This window comes from Sander vitreus, chromosome 20, assembly GCF_031162955.1.
Source record: "Sander vitreus isolate 19-12246 chromosome 20, sanVit1, whole genome shotgun sequence".
In the NCBI taxonomy this organism is placed as follows: Eukaryota; Metazoa; Chordata; class Actinopteri; order Perciformes; family Percidae; genus Sander; species Sander vitreus.
This window is the reverse complement of record NC_135874.1, coordinates 9059741-9074439: the sequence shown is the minus strand read 5'-3', so window position 1 is coordinate 9074439 and position 14699 is coordinate 9059741. Positions and strand designations below refer to the sequence as shown.

General features: G+C 41.5%; 2 protein-coding genes across 2 annotated transcripts in view; one reads left to right on the top strand and one right to left on the bottom strand.

Annotated features, from left to right (window-relative positions):
- The window catches only part of slc7a14a (solute carrier family 7 member 14a), a 28682-nt gene extending 22677 nt beyond the window's left edge, over nt 1-6005 (top strand). Inside the window, exon 10 of the mRNA XM_078277906.1 lies at nt 466-6005. Coding sequence (XP_078134032.1) covers nt 466-764 — 299 coding nt within the window. The 3' untranslated portion in view covers nt 765-6005. The remainder of the gene's footprint in view (nt 1-465) is intronic.
- A 3421-nt stretch (nt 6006-9426) lies between these two features.
- On the bottom strand, nt 9427-13945 carry cldn11a (claudin 11a). The gene is made up of 3 exons (XM_078278145.1): nt 13369-13945; nt 12933-13097; nt 9427-11190 (listed from the first exon to the last, which is right to left on the bottom strand). The coding sequence occupies exons 1-3, from the start codon at nt 13592-13594 to the stop codon at nt 10922-10924; spliced, it is 660 nt and encodes a 219-aa protein (XP_078134271.1). The 5' UTR covers nt 13595-13945; the 3' UTR covers nt 9427-10921.
- Between the last annotated feature and the right edge of the window lie 754 nt (nt 13946-14699).

The window sequence follows — 14699 nt, the reverse complement described above, 5'->3', positions numbered from 1 at the left end:
CTTTGTTTTTTTAATTTTTTTTTTATAGAAGAACAAGGAAGTCTCGTTTTTCCTTTTATTTCCTGCCTCAGTTATATCTGTCTGCACATCTGTATTTCTCTGTGTGTGTACTTGTGTGTGTAAATGCCCTGAGCATGTAGTTCAACTTCTTTGTTCAACCGTTTTGTCACTTCGTTGCAGTTTTTACTGCTTATGTAAAAACAGAATGAATGCAGACTGGTGACCAGCAGTGCTGTTTCTGTTTTAAAACAAACACTGATGGGCATGTGTGCATTTCTTTACTGTGTGAGTAGGATTGCTGTATTATTCTGACTCACTCAGAGTGGGATGAATTGTTTTTGAGTTGATAGAGAATTTACTCTTTCTCTGTGCTTTTTGTTTTTGAGCTCTTAAAATAGAGCTGTGAGCTCTGGTTATGTATGTATGTATGTGCGTATATGCTCATATTTGTCTGTGTCCCTTCAGGTGTGCTCATCTACTTTGGCTATGGCATGTGGCATAGTACGCTGGAGATCACGGCCAGAGAGAACGAGGTGCACGCCTCCACCTACCAGCGCTACGATCAAGGCGTGGATGAAGGCTTCTGCGGCTTCGACGACGATTTCTACCCGCCTACTACTGACCCCTGGGGTGCACCGGAGGGGGGATCAGGGCTCACCCCACCCCCTGAGGTGAAACGCGAAAGTGACGGGGCACCATCTAAAGGCGGAGGCAGTAAAATTGCCAATCACGGCCTCGCGGAGGAGGATCCGATGGATTTCTGAAGGGACTGACTGTGTTACCCAGAATGTACTGCCTTGTCTGCTGCCTGGGGAAAGGGAGGGGGAACAGGTGTGTGTGTGTGTGTGTGTGTGTGTGTGTGTGTGTGTGTGTGTGTGTGCGTGGGCGTTTGCGCGTGTGCCTGCCTGCCTGCCTGCATGTATTTGTGTGTCTAACCCTTGGGCTAGATAGTTTCTTGGCCGTGGAACAGCTTTTCATTCACCTTACTCTGCCGTGCTTGGCTCCTTAGCTCACACAGCAAATGAGGACGTCAGGGCCAAGTGTCTTGTCATAGTCACTTGTTATTCACTTACTGGAGTCCACATCCCACACAAACAAAGGATAGAAAAGTGCGGACGTAGCAGGAGATAAAATACGATGTGGTTCATTGCACTGTGAACAATGAAACATTGTTTATTGAGCAATCCGTGAACTGTATATCTAAGAATTTACAGGACATAGGAGAGAAGAAGGTGATGAGTATAGGACAGATGGATCAGCACCTCACTTCCTGTTTCAACACAGAAAAGGACAGGAAAGTTAGATGACAGCATGCCAAGCTTAAGCTATTTCCCATGTACAGGTCTGACGTTCTCTGCTCATTTTCTTTTCAACAGACAGGAAAACTGCTACATGTGCTCTTAAAAAAACCCACAAAGAATTGCTTAAAAATCAAAAATGGCTTTGTCTTTAAACATTCCCCCTGACTCCCTAACATCTAGCCCAAGGGATTTAGGACTGGATTGGAAGAGGGTGTTGATGTTTTCTGTCACAAATAGTACTTGGACTTTGCTTGCAATAGTGCCTTCATCTATTGTATGTGTATGTGAGTTTCTGATTATGTCTGTTTTCTACTTTAATTTTGCCTGTGTATGAGGGTGTATGCGTAATCAAACTCCACCTTTTACATCAATGTATGTGTGTGTGTGTGTGTGTGTGTGTGTGTGTGTGTGTGTGTGTGTGTGTGTGTGTGTGTATATATAAAGTGTGTTCTTGGGGTTGTTTTACTGTGTATTTGTAGGTATTTGTTTCGTTTTGTCCTTCCCACTCTTTGCCCTAGCATGACACTCAAAATCAATCCGCCCGCAAATAAAGCAGATCATCTGTGTACCTAAAAAGAGGAGAGAGAGAGAAGAGGGTGCAACAGAGAGAAAGAGAGAACAGGTTGAATCCTACTTGACAACCGGCTTGGTTTATTGTGATAAATGTCATAGTTTCTGTGTGCTTGTCTCTCTGTTGATGCAGTTCTCGCTGTTTACCATGCCTGGGGAAGAAATTCATTTTCAGTTCATTCAATTCAAGACATGGATTTTCTGCAAAGTTTACATCTTTTTCCTAGAGAAGAAGAGGATAGTTTTTGTCTGAGTCGAGGGGGAAGGTCCAAATGAAGTATTAATAATGCTCTGGATGTCTGTGGGTTTCAACCTCCTTCACCACACCAATCATTTCCGTACAGTCCCAACTGAGAAGGACTGCGTTGTAAATGAGTTTTACTTGTACATTGAGTGAACTGAAATACAATACCGCCTCTTCCATCTCTCTCCCTTTCTTCTCCCCTCCATCCCTTTTAACTATTATCCTTCTTTCGTCTCCACATTTTTCTATCCTCTACTTCCGCCACTCCTTTGCTCTTCCAGCACAACTCTTCCGTCATCTATTCATCACATCACCCCACTCTTGATATTCACCCGGCCATGTCAGCAGGGAGTTCCCACTCTACTGTAAGTCACCAGTGATAGAGCCGGGATTGGTTTTCAGTCAGGATTTGAAACGGCAATCTGTTCATGGCCTGACAATACATTAGCTCAGTGGTTCCCAACCTTTTTTCCTTGGTGCCCCCCCTACTTATGTCTAAGAAAAGCTGAGCCCCCCACCCCTCACCCCCGAAACCGAAGTGGAGGTAACTCTCGAGATAGAGCCTTACTTTCTTTTTTGATAGAGAGCAGTCATCAGCACTTTTACGTTTCTCCGCCATGTTTCATTCATAAAATAGTGATGCCGTGGCGGCAGGAAAAATGAGGATGATAGCAGCTAGCAGCTGACTTGATGACAGCAAGGGTCAAAGGTTAAGAGGTCCCGGAGGTTTGGCCTACTAAGTAGCCTGCCTACAATTTGAAGCCAGAACAAAAATATTTAGTTTTTATACCGACTTTTGTATACATTATATATTCTAGTGTATTATCATAATTTGTTTAACCTCCACCTCAAACCAGATAAAGACTTGTGCCCCCCCTGTGATCTTTGCCGCCCCCCTGAGGGGTCCCCAGACCCCAGGTTGGGAACCACTGCATTAGCTCCTGTTTCACCTCAGGGTGTCTGCTATCTCTCTTCGTATTGGTCACCGGAGCATTTACTCTGCTCCCTGTGGTTCTGCTCCAACCCCGCCCAAACTAGTCTTAGTGAATCCTCCCTGTTGCCCCTACCTCTTCATGTAGCTAGTGTTGAAGTCCCAATCTTTACATGTTATTGACACTGTTGCTGCAGCACGAAGAGATATTGTGAGAATCAATCAAATCAAATTATGGTCCCGTAGAGCTCAGTGTGTAGGACATGTAAGCTGATGCTGCCAGGGTTAGGGGTTTGATTCTATATTATTAAGAATGTATGTCCTCATGGTACTGTAAGGAATTTTGGCACACACCAAATAGCATATTGTTATGTTATTATGATGAGGGTGGGGGCACTTCTACAATAGCTGCTGCTGTATGCTGGATTGTCCTCCTTGTACAGTACATTTTCCTCTTGCCCCCTGTTGCTGCATCTGTCCCTTTTAGGGAAGCCTTATTTGTCTAATGCACTAAATCTAAGGATGCCACGCTAACCCCCACCCTACCTCTGCTCCTCCCACATCCATCCACACTCCAAAAAAAATCCTTTAAGTAGTAATAGGCTCTTTGGTGTCGTCCAGTGAAATGATTGTGATACCCGTCCCAAAAAACAGCCCAATACTCTGAGGAATTACACTCGTATTGGACGATTCTGCAGCCTGCAAATGCAGGAAGAAGTGAGCCTTGCGGTGTGGGGGACTTGGAATCATGACATAAGTATTTTAAAAATCCTGGCTACAGCCCTGAAACGTTTTTATTTTATTTATTTTTTTAACTGTAACCATGATCTTTCCTATACTAAGTAATTTGTTTTAGTTGCCAAACCTTAACTATACAGTTGTTCAGTCAGTCAACTCACATGGAGGAAGGCATTTTTATGTGAATGTAGAATATGTATGGCACAAGGAAACACCAAGCTCAGAGCAGCAGGGGGGCAGAAAGTGATAATGATAACCAAAACCATAATTTGATATTAACCATGTTAGTTGCTATGCATGGGTGTCGTAGAAATTGATATTTGAAAATATTTTGCCATTGAACATAATTAGAGGTTTTGCAGAATTGTCCAATATCAACGTTCTGTCTGGTAACAGGGTTGGAAAAAACAGCACATCCTAAAACATTTGCACACTATATCTCACACACATGCAGCCAAAATACCCTCCCCACCCAGATCACCTCCTGAAGAAGACAGCCGTTTTGCATTCATATCTCAGCCAAAAACCAGACGGAGAATTCAGGGGTTGCAATGCTTCTGACACTGGACTGTACAGTCAACTTACTCTATTATCTGCTCTGTGCATGTATGCATACGATTACGTGAGTGCATGTACTGTGTGTGTGTGTGTGTGTGTGTGTGTGTGTGTGTGTGTGTGTGTGTATACGTGTGTGTGTGTGTGTGTGTGTGTGTGTGTGTGTACGTGTGTTTGTGGTCTATGCCTGCGCCTCAATGTGACCGCCTGGTGAATGTGTAGCATGCTCTCATGCACGAGGTCCAGACTGTAAATGTTGTACCTGCATGTGGTGACTGATCGCTACGAGACATAATAGAACACTAAAACCAAACCAAACGCAGGCTTAGTTCTTATACCTGGGACCGTTGGCTCTGAGAGGATTAACAGGTGTTTTACAACCGAATCAGCTTCAAAAACATTATTGTTGTAAATTGAACTGAAAGCTATTGTATTCATTGCAGACTCCTACCATTTCTATTCAGATTCAAACCTTTCTTATACTTTACAGCTCAATATTATGTTAAATGATTTCTATGAGCTAAAAGAAGATTATTCTCTCCTATATTTCTAAACTCATACAGTAATCTCCTCAGCCAGGTATGGGAACCAGGGCTCCGTTTGAAAAAGGAGTAGAACATGTAGCAAACACACAGGTGTGGGGATGACTTATCCTCCATTAACCACTTACAGTATGCCTACTTCCTGTATATCCCTTTTCTCAACCACAAACTGCAAGCCAAAGTCCACAATGTCTGTTTACTTTTCACGTACAGAAGACCGTAGTTTCTTCAAAGTGCACAAAGATGCAACAGAGCTAACCATTTTTGTTGTGGGAGGGGTCTGCTAATAAGCTACTAATGTCAGATTATCACAAGGGGACTGATTTTCTTTTTTTTGTCAACAGCGCAATGATCATTTAAAAAAATAAAATCCTAGTTGAAGAGTATTTCATTTAAAAAGATTGAAAGTATTAGTCTAGACGTCATTGGCTACAGCAGATCAGTTTGTCCAGCAGTGAAAAAATACATTGAAGGAGAAAAGTATTTTTCTACAGCTGTCTCCCATCCAAAGGTCCTCCTTGGGTAGGTGTGCACAAAAGAGCTGGGTGGAGTTTCACTTTCTGTGGTTTTTCAGGAGACCTGGGAGAAACTGCTAAAATATATTTTTAACAACTGTAGTCTCTATGATAATGCTTATTTATGAACCTTAATCCTTTCCTTTGAAGGATTTTGAAATGGTTGCTCTAGACGTCAATGGAACCGTAGGTTTAAAAGTATATAGGAGTACTGCAGAAAACATGCAGAAACTATTTTAATACAATTCTATGAAGGGTAAACTACTGTACAAGCATTATCAAATATTGCCACTATTGCTTTTAAAGTCAGCTACCATTTGTTTATTTTGTCTCGGAGAAGGCGTACCATGTTATTCCTGTGCTCGGTGTTCACTGTGGCCAAGTGTCCAGTCTATGTGTGTCGGACTTGTTGAGATTGGCTTTTCTCGCAAACTAGATATTCCTTTTCTCTTCTGTATATTTTGGCACAAAGCTGTATAATGTAGATGTTATTTTGTAATGATTTCTTCCATATGTGTGGTTGTTTTGCTCCTGGGTGCACTGTTTTTGCTGAGTTGTTGATATTGCTTCCATGCAACATTGAAAGCTATTTATTGCAAATACCAAAAAGTGGCTTACTCATTTTTTTGAATGTTTTCTGCTCTGACTATACACAAGGTTCAGTCACATTTACACATTTGAGAAGGATTTGCACAATTAGGCTATATACTGCAAGCGTGGCTGTGAAAGGACCTTTTAAAAGCAAAGTAGTTTTATGTCCATTTTGGGCTGATGACCTAGCCTGGAAATCCAGACCCAAATCCGAAAGATTAAGGGTCTGGCTATGAGTAATGAAAATGGCCCAACTCAAGGGGCGGCACCAAGCATGCATTTGAAAATATCACTGCACGCAATTGGATAACACTACAACCAATGTTTACTGACTGATTCTGGACTTTGATGTAATTGGACAACACTATGACCAATGTTTACTGACTTCAGCGTCGCAGCACTGTCGTCATCTGTTAAGCTCGCCTCTGGCCCGCCTATATCAGATACACCGATGTGATTGGTGCATCTCGGCTCCAAGGGCATAGATAATGAGCATCATTAGTCATTGCCAGAGTGACTCGCTGAGCAAATTCAAATTGTGCTCTTGCGAAAACTCTGGATTTCCAGGATACTGATGAGCTAGATTGTATCCGAACGTTTAAGGTGGAAATTGGTCACATTAACTTTAGTGAATTTTCACCTACTTAATAGTGCATTTGACCAACATCTTGACCATTCGCCCATTGTGTTGCATCATCCACTTTTAAACAACCCTGTTTGGTTGGTGACCGAGCTATAGCTTCCTGAGCCAACTAGCTTGGAGAGGTATTGCTACTGACTAGCCCAAGCATGTTCCTGGCTGGCTAGCGTGTTAAAGGAAAGCTTGGCATGTCTGTAGTTTGCAAAATAGCCCTGCGGGAGTCACTACGCCACCAAGCTTCCACCAAGGACATGCAGATTAAGGTTCCCTGTGGAGTTTATGACCACTATAATGCTATCTATGGAACAATGTTTTCATCTGTGGGTCCCGATTTGTTGTTTCTGGTGCATGTAACACGACTGTAACTCTCACTGCTGTAACATCTTTGTTGGCAGTCGCACATGCGCAGTAGCTAGGTAAAATCACATCATCTAGCTAGCTGTTTGTTTCTACAACTTAAGTAGTACAAGGCAGGATTAGCCGGGAGACTTCTTCTAAATGAGGGCACACTTCCCACTTTGCGTGGAATACCTGCAGAACAGGGACATGTAAGTAGTTCTTTTGTAGATTATGGTGAACTAGTGTGTGTTGTAGCAGTGTTTTGCCATTCAGAACGAGCTAGCATGCTAGCGCTAGCATGTAACGGTTAGCCACCTCGTTTCGGCTAGTGACTTAAAAAGTCGTGCCGATTTTGAACAGCTCACCCGGAGACTGAAGGCAGGACACATTCAGAAACCCGTATCTCGGTCAAAACAGCATGGATGTTTTTTTTTCCAAGTTTGTATGTGTGTGGAAGCACCAGAGACACAAAATAACACCCCAAATCCCAGAAAAATATTTATTTCATAATATGGGCACTTTAAAGTTAAAGTTTTAGTGACTCTCTCTCAGAACCAAAGAACAGGGGGTTCTATTGAGTCTTTGCAATGTAGCACTGACTTATAATCAAACTATGGAATCCACAGGCTAGGCCTCTAGGGGAAAAAACCTACTTGTCCACCAGCAGTGCAGCTTCAATAAACTTGAACACAATTCCACCACAAGATATGTTTTGATCAGAGAGCTCAACTCTCACCCTCTCTAAACAGTAAAAATGCTGTTTTGCTCTAACATTATTGCTATGATTTATAATCTCACCTCCTACACAGAAAGACAGAGGAAGCGAAAAAGGTTAACAGATGTTCTCCGGGTGTTGCTGAATGATATTCTGGGAAATGAATCGGGACATTTCAACTGAAGTAGAAATAGACAAGCCATGTTGATATACAGCGGATACAGAAAAGTAAAATAAACACTTAATCAAAAATATAATTGCTGGAACAGATAGAATATCACAGAGTAGCTAATACTGTTGGTGTATGATAATGTCCTAGAGCAGAATCTCATCCTCTTGTTCCAACTTCCAACAATAAAGATGTACTGGTAGATAAGAGGTAAGATAGCAATGTTTTAGCATAGATTATCATAACACTACCAGTCATTTTACATAATACAGGACAGCATGGTTGGCCACTACCCTCCTACAGGCCTCCTGTGGAATGGATGGCTCTGTGCCTGGAACAGCATCACATTTCAGGGAATACAGACACCGACATGATCGCACACACCTGCACACACAGGCGTGCCAGGAAATAACGTACCGTACTGTACACATACAGTACTCAAAAGTGACAGAATAGTTCTTTGAAACTAGGACAGATTGTTTTGTGTGTCTGCGCGTTTTAAGATAAGCTGAGAACAACGAGATAGCACATATTGTTTCCAAAGAATCATGTAATATCTATAATATGACTCAGTGACCTTGACATGGACAGAGGAGCACACAGTCAGCCACACGCTGGATACAATTATGTGTGTGTGTGTGTGTGTGTGTGTTCAGCAGGGGAGGGCCGATACAGTGTGTGGCTTTGAGTGTCTTCTTTTTTTAAAGATTATTTTTTGGGCTTTTCCGCCTTTAATGGATAGGACAGCTAGGTGAGAAAGGGGGGAAGACATGCAGGAAATCGTCACAGGTCGGACTCAAACCCTGGACCTCTGCGTCGAGGCATAAACCTCTCAGTATATGTGCGCCTGCTCTACCCAACGTGCCAACCTGGCCCCTAGAGGTGTGAATCTTCACTGATCTCCCGATTCGATTCGATTACAATTATCATTCGATATCTTGATGCATCACGATGCGTCAAATACATTTTTACTATTAGAGCCATATAGGATATTTAATTCATAGCTTTTCAAGCTTCAAAAACAAAACATTCTGCAGTGCTCTAATACTAAATAAATTGGGTACATAAAACTACAGCACTGAGTACATGGCACTTCCTGAATGTGCAAAACATAACAGAATATGTAAACAGAAAGGTTGTTAGGCATATATTAAATTGTAAACAGAAATAATCGATTATGGCCCGGCCGATTATCGATGCAACACAGGCTCTTCTGTGCTGACCTAACTCAAGGTTGCAGATACAGTATGATGCATTAATAACAATACATGTTTTCTGCTTATTCTCAGCTTATATTCACATATTAACACCACATACAGTACCACACACGCACACACACAGATTCACAATAGTCAATCTATATCACCAACCTATGACAGTGTCACAGTCAGCTTGTACCAGGGCAGTGATTACTGTAGCACGCACGCACGCATGCACGCACGCACGCACACACACACACACACACACACACACACACACACACACTTTTTCTATCTGCTGTGTTACAGACACCCAGATAGAGGAAAGAACATAATGTATGGAATGGTAACATCTTATCAACACACACGAGACAAAGGCACTTTGAGTTCTTTTGTCTTTATTATAGAAAATCAAACAGCCCATCAGTGAAACAATAAATAACCAGCTAATACTGCTTCTGCGCTGATCTGAGTTGGAAATGTCCATCTGTGTTCAGAGCACGTTTGAGATATAGAACATTCAAGTCATCACATTCCTTCACGAGAAGCTAATACTACATAATACTGTTTTTTTTTTGTCCACGCTTTTGTAGAGCATATTTTCACCTACAGACCTGTTCTACAGCATGTGAAGAAGATGTTTGATGGAAATGTATAATTCCACAGTTACAAGATAAACTGTCATTTTGTCACTCAGTTGTTATTCAAATAAAGTAGAAGCAACATTTAGTTAGTTAGTCACATATAAATGTGTAAGGTTTGGATTATGAAATAGTACTCAGAGGAGGGAGAATTGAACAAAAGATTATGGTTTTGTACGCTCTTATAAGTTTTTTTTTTTTTGCCAAGTCAGTGCACGTACTTAGGCTCCATTACAGACTGCAACACTGCTGGCTAAAAAGCTCTCCTGTGAAATGTATGTTCCCATCATTCTACAGTCATCCTGCAGTGGCTGGGAAAAACAGTGCTGTGTTTTTTAATCAAGTCTATCACTCAAGAGGCAAACGCACTAGAGAGTTGTACAATAATGTCAAAGAAAAACCAATGAGCATAAACAAAGTAGATGAACATATTACCAATTCCAAATATTATACTGTCATACCCTGCTCTTATCAAAAATACAGATCATATTAAAAATATTATAGATTTTATAGGAGCATCTAAATAAAAAAATAGACGAAATATAGAAGATCAATAGAGCTGCCCCCTCTTGGTCGACGAATTGGTCTTTTGATCACAGTCGACTAAGATTTATTTAGTCGATTAGTAATTTTTTAATGCTCTTTCATGCTAAGAGACTCATTTCCAAGACACTTATGAGCACATCTCTGGTAAAACGCAAGATTTAAAGTGGTGCTTCTGCATGATTCTTTGTGGAGAAACTCAGTTTTACAGATCTGTCAATTGAATCAACTAATCGATTAGTTGATAAAATCATGAGTGTTAGTCGCCTGAGAATGTCGAGGACAGCCCTGAAGATCAATATCTAGGTCCACAAGACCTCAGGCTGCTGTGCAAGTCAGTTACTCAGGAGCTTGTACAATTCTGTAACAGCTGGGAGAGTCCACACCACGCCCAACATGAGGAGGCTGGAAGATGAGCTCTGTGATACAAAAACAATCCAAGGGCGAAAAAAGAGCGCCAACAAAAACAGTCTGGTGTTTGGATGTGTGAATGTCTCTTTTATGTATGTTTGTGTGCTCATTCAAGAACTTGTGTATTTTTCTTGAACATGAATGAGTGTGTTTATTTGTCTCCTTCTCTTCCAGTATAGGTTTGCATGTAACGGTGATTGTATGTGTATGTGTGTGCTAGTGTATATGTCTCTATATACAAACTACAGTCCCTTACACATCTAATCTCTCTCCGCTCTCAGACGTGGGCGCTCTTAGCATGATTGGTGGAAGGGGCTGCTGGCGGGTTGCTACCACCCTGTTTGGAATAGTAGAAACGATTGTTGTCCTGGTAGGAGCGAGATGAGGAGGAGGACTCTGAGGAGCAGCAGGTAAGAATGCACCCGCCTAGCAGGGAGAAGATAGTCCCCACCCATCCAGTGTAGAGGGAGAAGCCGAATGACATGAGGCCATGCTCCGCGTGAGCGCCGATGGGAAACCAGACTGTAGACACCATGCCACATGTGGCTGAGGAGAAACAGACAGAGAAATAGTTATAATGGGGAATATAAATGGTGCCTCCGAAAGCAACATATATACACACATAAAGGTTACTTTGGAAAAAACAAAAAACAGACTGATTCAAAGTGTAATTAAATTGGGAATGCAAAATGATGCTGCTTATTATAATAAATACACAGAAACCTTTTGTATTACCACACAGCTTTAGGTTAGAATTGCAAGTTACATAATAAAACTGGGGATGCAAAATCGTGCAAATAGGAGCAACCCATGCACACACAAGCTCAATTAAAAACCTGTGTAAAACCTTGAATTAAAAAAAACAACCTAAATTGGGAATGCAAAGTTATCCTGCTTAACATAAAATAAAACTAGGGAGGCAAAATGGTGCACATAAGTCCCGCCTACACGCATACATTCTGTATCATCATTATACTGAACAGTGATGAAGAGACCGAAAAACATCATTAAACTCGGGATGCAAAATGGTGCAGCTGAAAGCACAAATTCTGAATGAGCATGACCAAGGCTAAGATAGATGAATGGTTGAATGCTGGTGTGAGTATACAGTAACTGTAGAACTATTATAGTTTTGTTATTTATTCGTCAAACAGGAAAGAAGGGTATGAAAGACGAAAGAACATTTGCGATAATATTAGTTAGCAGCAAGACCTAATGGTGTTATATAAGCTTTGCCTTGAACTACAAAAGAGAGGCCTGTAGACATGTACAAATATTGAAATCCCTATACAGCTGACAAAAACACATTTGGTATATGTTGGATTTGTGCCAGTATGCACAACTGCATGTAATCCTTTTACCACCAATATAATTTGAATATACTTCACTAGAAAGGGCAATAACCAAATATACAAATAATGTGTGAACTGACAGCTTCAAAACTCATGCTTCAGAGTACACAGTTGACAAAAATAATTAAAGTTGGACCCTGCTGGGACGACTTTACTGCCAGTATGGAGGCAGTGATCATCAATATAGTGTGTTTTTTTATTTTGCTGTGCAACAAGCATCCAAACACACACACACACACACACACACACACACACACACACACACACACACACACACACACACACACACACACACACACACACATCATCCCTAATGTAAAAGTGTTCCCAGTGACAAAATAGAAAATCTAATAACTAAGTCAGGGCTTTAACTTCTTCAAATGGATGTAATGGTAATGTTTGTAAGTCAGGGATGCACGGCACATGCTGGGAATAGTTTAACTATGACAAACGTGGGAAGTGGAAAAGTCAAAGGATGGACACAGGTGTTAAAATGTCATTTAAGGCAAACAGGCGTTGGAAAAATGCTGCAGCAAGAGTCAAATATTTATAAGCACAGTAAACTGGACAATTGAGGGAGTGAGTTTCCATGTGGTTCAGGACAAAGGCAGGGTGTGGATGAGAGTAGGTGGAGGAGAGGAATGGGATGGGATCTGGGGGGAAGGGTTCAAAGGAACAGGAACATATAATGTGTGTGTGTGCATATGTGGGCACCCCTGGGAGAAAGACAGTCATATTCAACATCCTTTGCTCTCAGCGGCTTGTAAGCATTGGATGTGGGGTTACAGGAGGTCACAGTCAGGAAGGTTGGAAGGGATCTCGGTGTGTGCATCTGAGCGCAAAACAATTTGACATGCTTTGATTTACTGTACATTTTGTCTTTGTCCACTAATTCATAGTTGCATTGTGTAAACAGAGTAAAGTAGAGTTTCTTACCGACTAGGAGTATAAGCACTCCTCCCAAGATGGTGCGTTTGTTCTTGGAGCCCTGGGGTTCATTGCCAAGGTTGATGCAGGGCATGGACATAAGGATCATTCCCACTGCTGGGAGACCCAGGATCGAACCTGTGATCATCAGGGCACGAGTCGTCTGGATATAGGCTATAGAAACACATATGAAACAAATATGATATTACTGATTAACAAAGAGAAAGCTTTCCATCACAAGGTTAAGCTTCTGGGTATTCCTTTTTTTTTTTTTTTTATAAAAAGGGGGAATAAATAAATAAAACTGTGTTTAGAACAAGTGGTGGAAATAACATACTGTAAATAAATTGCATAATAATCAGGTGAGAAAAAGGAATAAACCTAAACGTGTTTAAATGTATACAACCTACAGTGCTGTTACAGGGATGCACAGAACAGTATCTACCTGGCAGGTCCAGGATCTGCGTTAGGGAGACGCAGTGGTAGAGTCCTGTGGAGATGACACAGTCCGCCCAGGGTCCCTTGGCTCCCAGCTCATCCATCTTCTTGCATGTGTTCAAACCGTATTTACACATAAGCACCCAGTCGTTGGTGGCTGTCGCGATCACGATGCCCAGCCAGCCAAGGCAGCTGATGAGAAAGCCGCTCAGTTGAAGACACGAGTTCGCCATGGCGCAAACTGTGCGTAAAGACCACTAGTCCCGGGTTCAGAAACCGTTAAGAAACCTTCAAATTACAAATTGTGAGTGCTTAACAAAATCAACCAATTCTAATTTTAGAACTGATATTCCATACAAGTTAATCCAATGTTATGGTTGACTTTTCCCTCGCAATTCAGTAAGTCCATCAATTGAGCTGTGTTGCACACTTCAAAAGAACCATTCACAGCATCATAGGTTTTTATAGTGGAAAGTTCAGTAAGGAAAAAAAAAAACTACTCTAAAAGTGTCAACCAATCAGAATCTTAGATACGGACAAAGTTTAAAAAAGGGAGAAAACAACACACCCCACTTGTATTGTCTCTCCAAAAAGTTGGTTTGCACTGCCCCTTCGTTGCATCCAGTGATACAAAACAGCCTGTGCAGTGTTGACTGACTGGGTAGCTGGCTGAGTTGAAAGCTGAGAAAATGTAAACAGAAATCTGCTGCCATCTACTGGCCACATTGCACTTCCTAATATACGTGCATCTTACCTACAAAATACCTAATTTGGATCCCTAAACAAGCACTTGGGTGGGTGGAGTGGTGAGAGTATTCGGCAGAGCTGGAAGTCAAGAATTACATTTACTGTCGTTACTGTAACAAAGTGGTGTTTTGCGTACATGTACTTTTTTGAGTAGCCGACTTTTGAAAGAAAAAACTAATCAGAAATGAGTTATTGTTTAAGTCGCCTATTTTTTATTAAGTATTGTAGGCCTTTGCTACATTTCAAGTCACATGAATGTAAATGAATGTTTTTTCACTGGAACTGTGAGAATAATACGTCCATGGAATGGCCCAAAAGAAGTGAGTGTGTGTGTGTGTGTGTGTGTGTGTGTGTGTGTGTGTGTGTGTGTGTGTGTGTGTGTGTGTGTGTGTGTGTGGGTGTGTGTGTGGCCGCAGGATGGGCAGAGCTCAGCTGACACTCCAGAAGACATGTACGTTTAAATGTTCACGAGTGTCAGGAGTTTGTGAACAGTTTAAAAAAAGCACAAAAATGCAATTACATTAAGGATGAAATAATGATGGGCTAGCTTTATTGTATTTTGGGATAGGTGAAAACGTGTATAATCACTAA

Bases quoted from the DNA above. Each gene is read 5' to 3' on its own strand.
- cldn11a (XM_078278145.1), bottom strand. From the start codon at position 13,594: ATGGCGAACTCGTGTCTTCAACTGAGCGGCTTTCTCATCAGCTGCCTT. The intron at 13,098-13,368 runs GTAGATACTGTT...GTGTTTCTATAG, and splicing joins GCAGATCCTGGACCTGCCAG to CCTATATCCAGACGACTCGT. The intron at 11,191-12,932 runs GTAAGAAACTCT...GTTTCTCCTCAG, and splicing joins AGTGCTTATACTCCTAGTCG to CCACATGTGGCATGGTGTCT.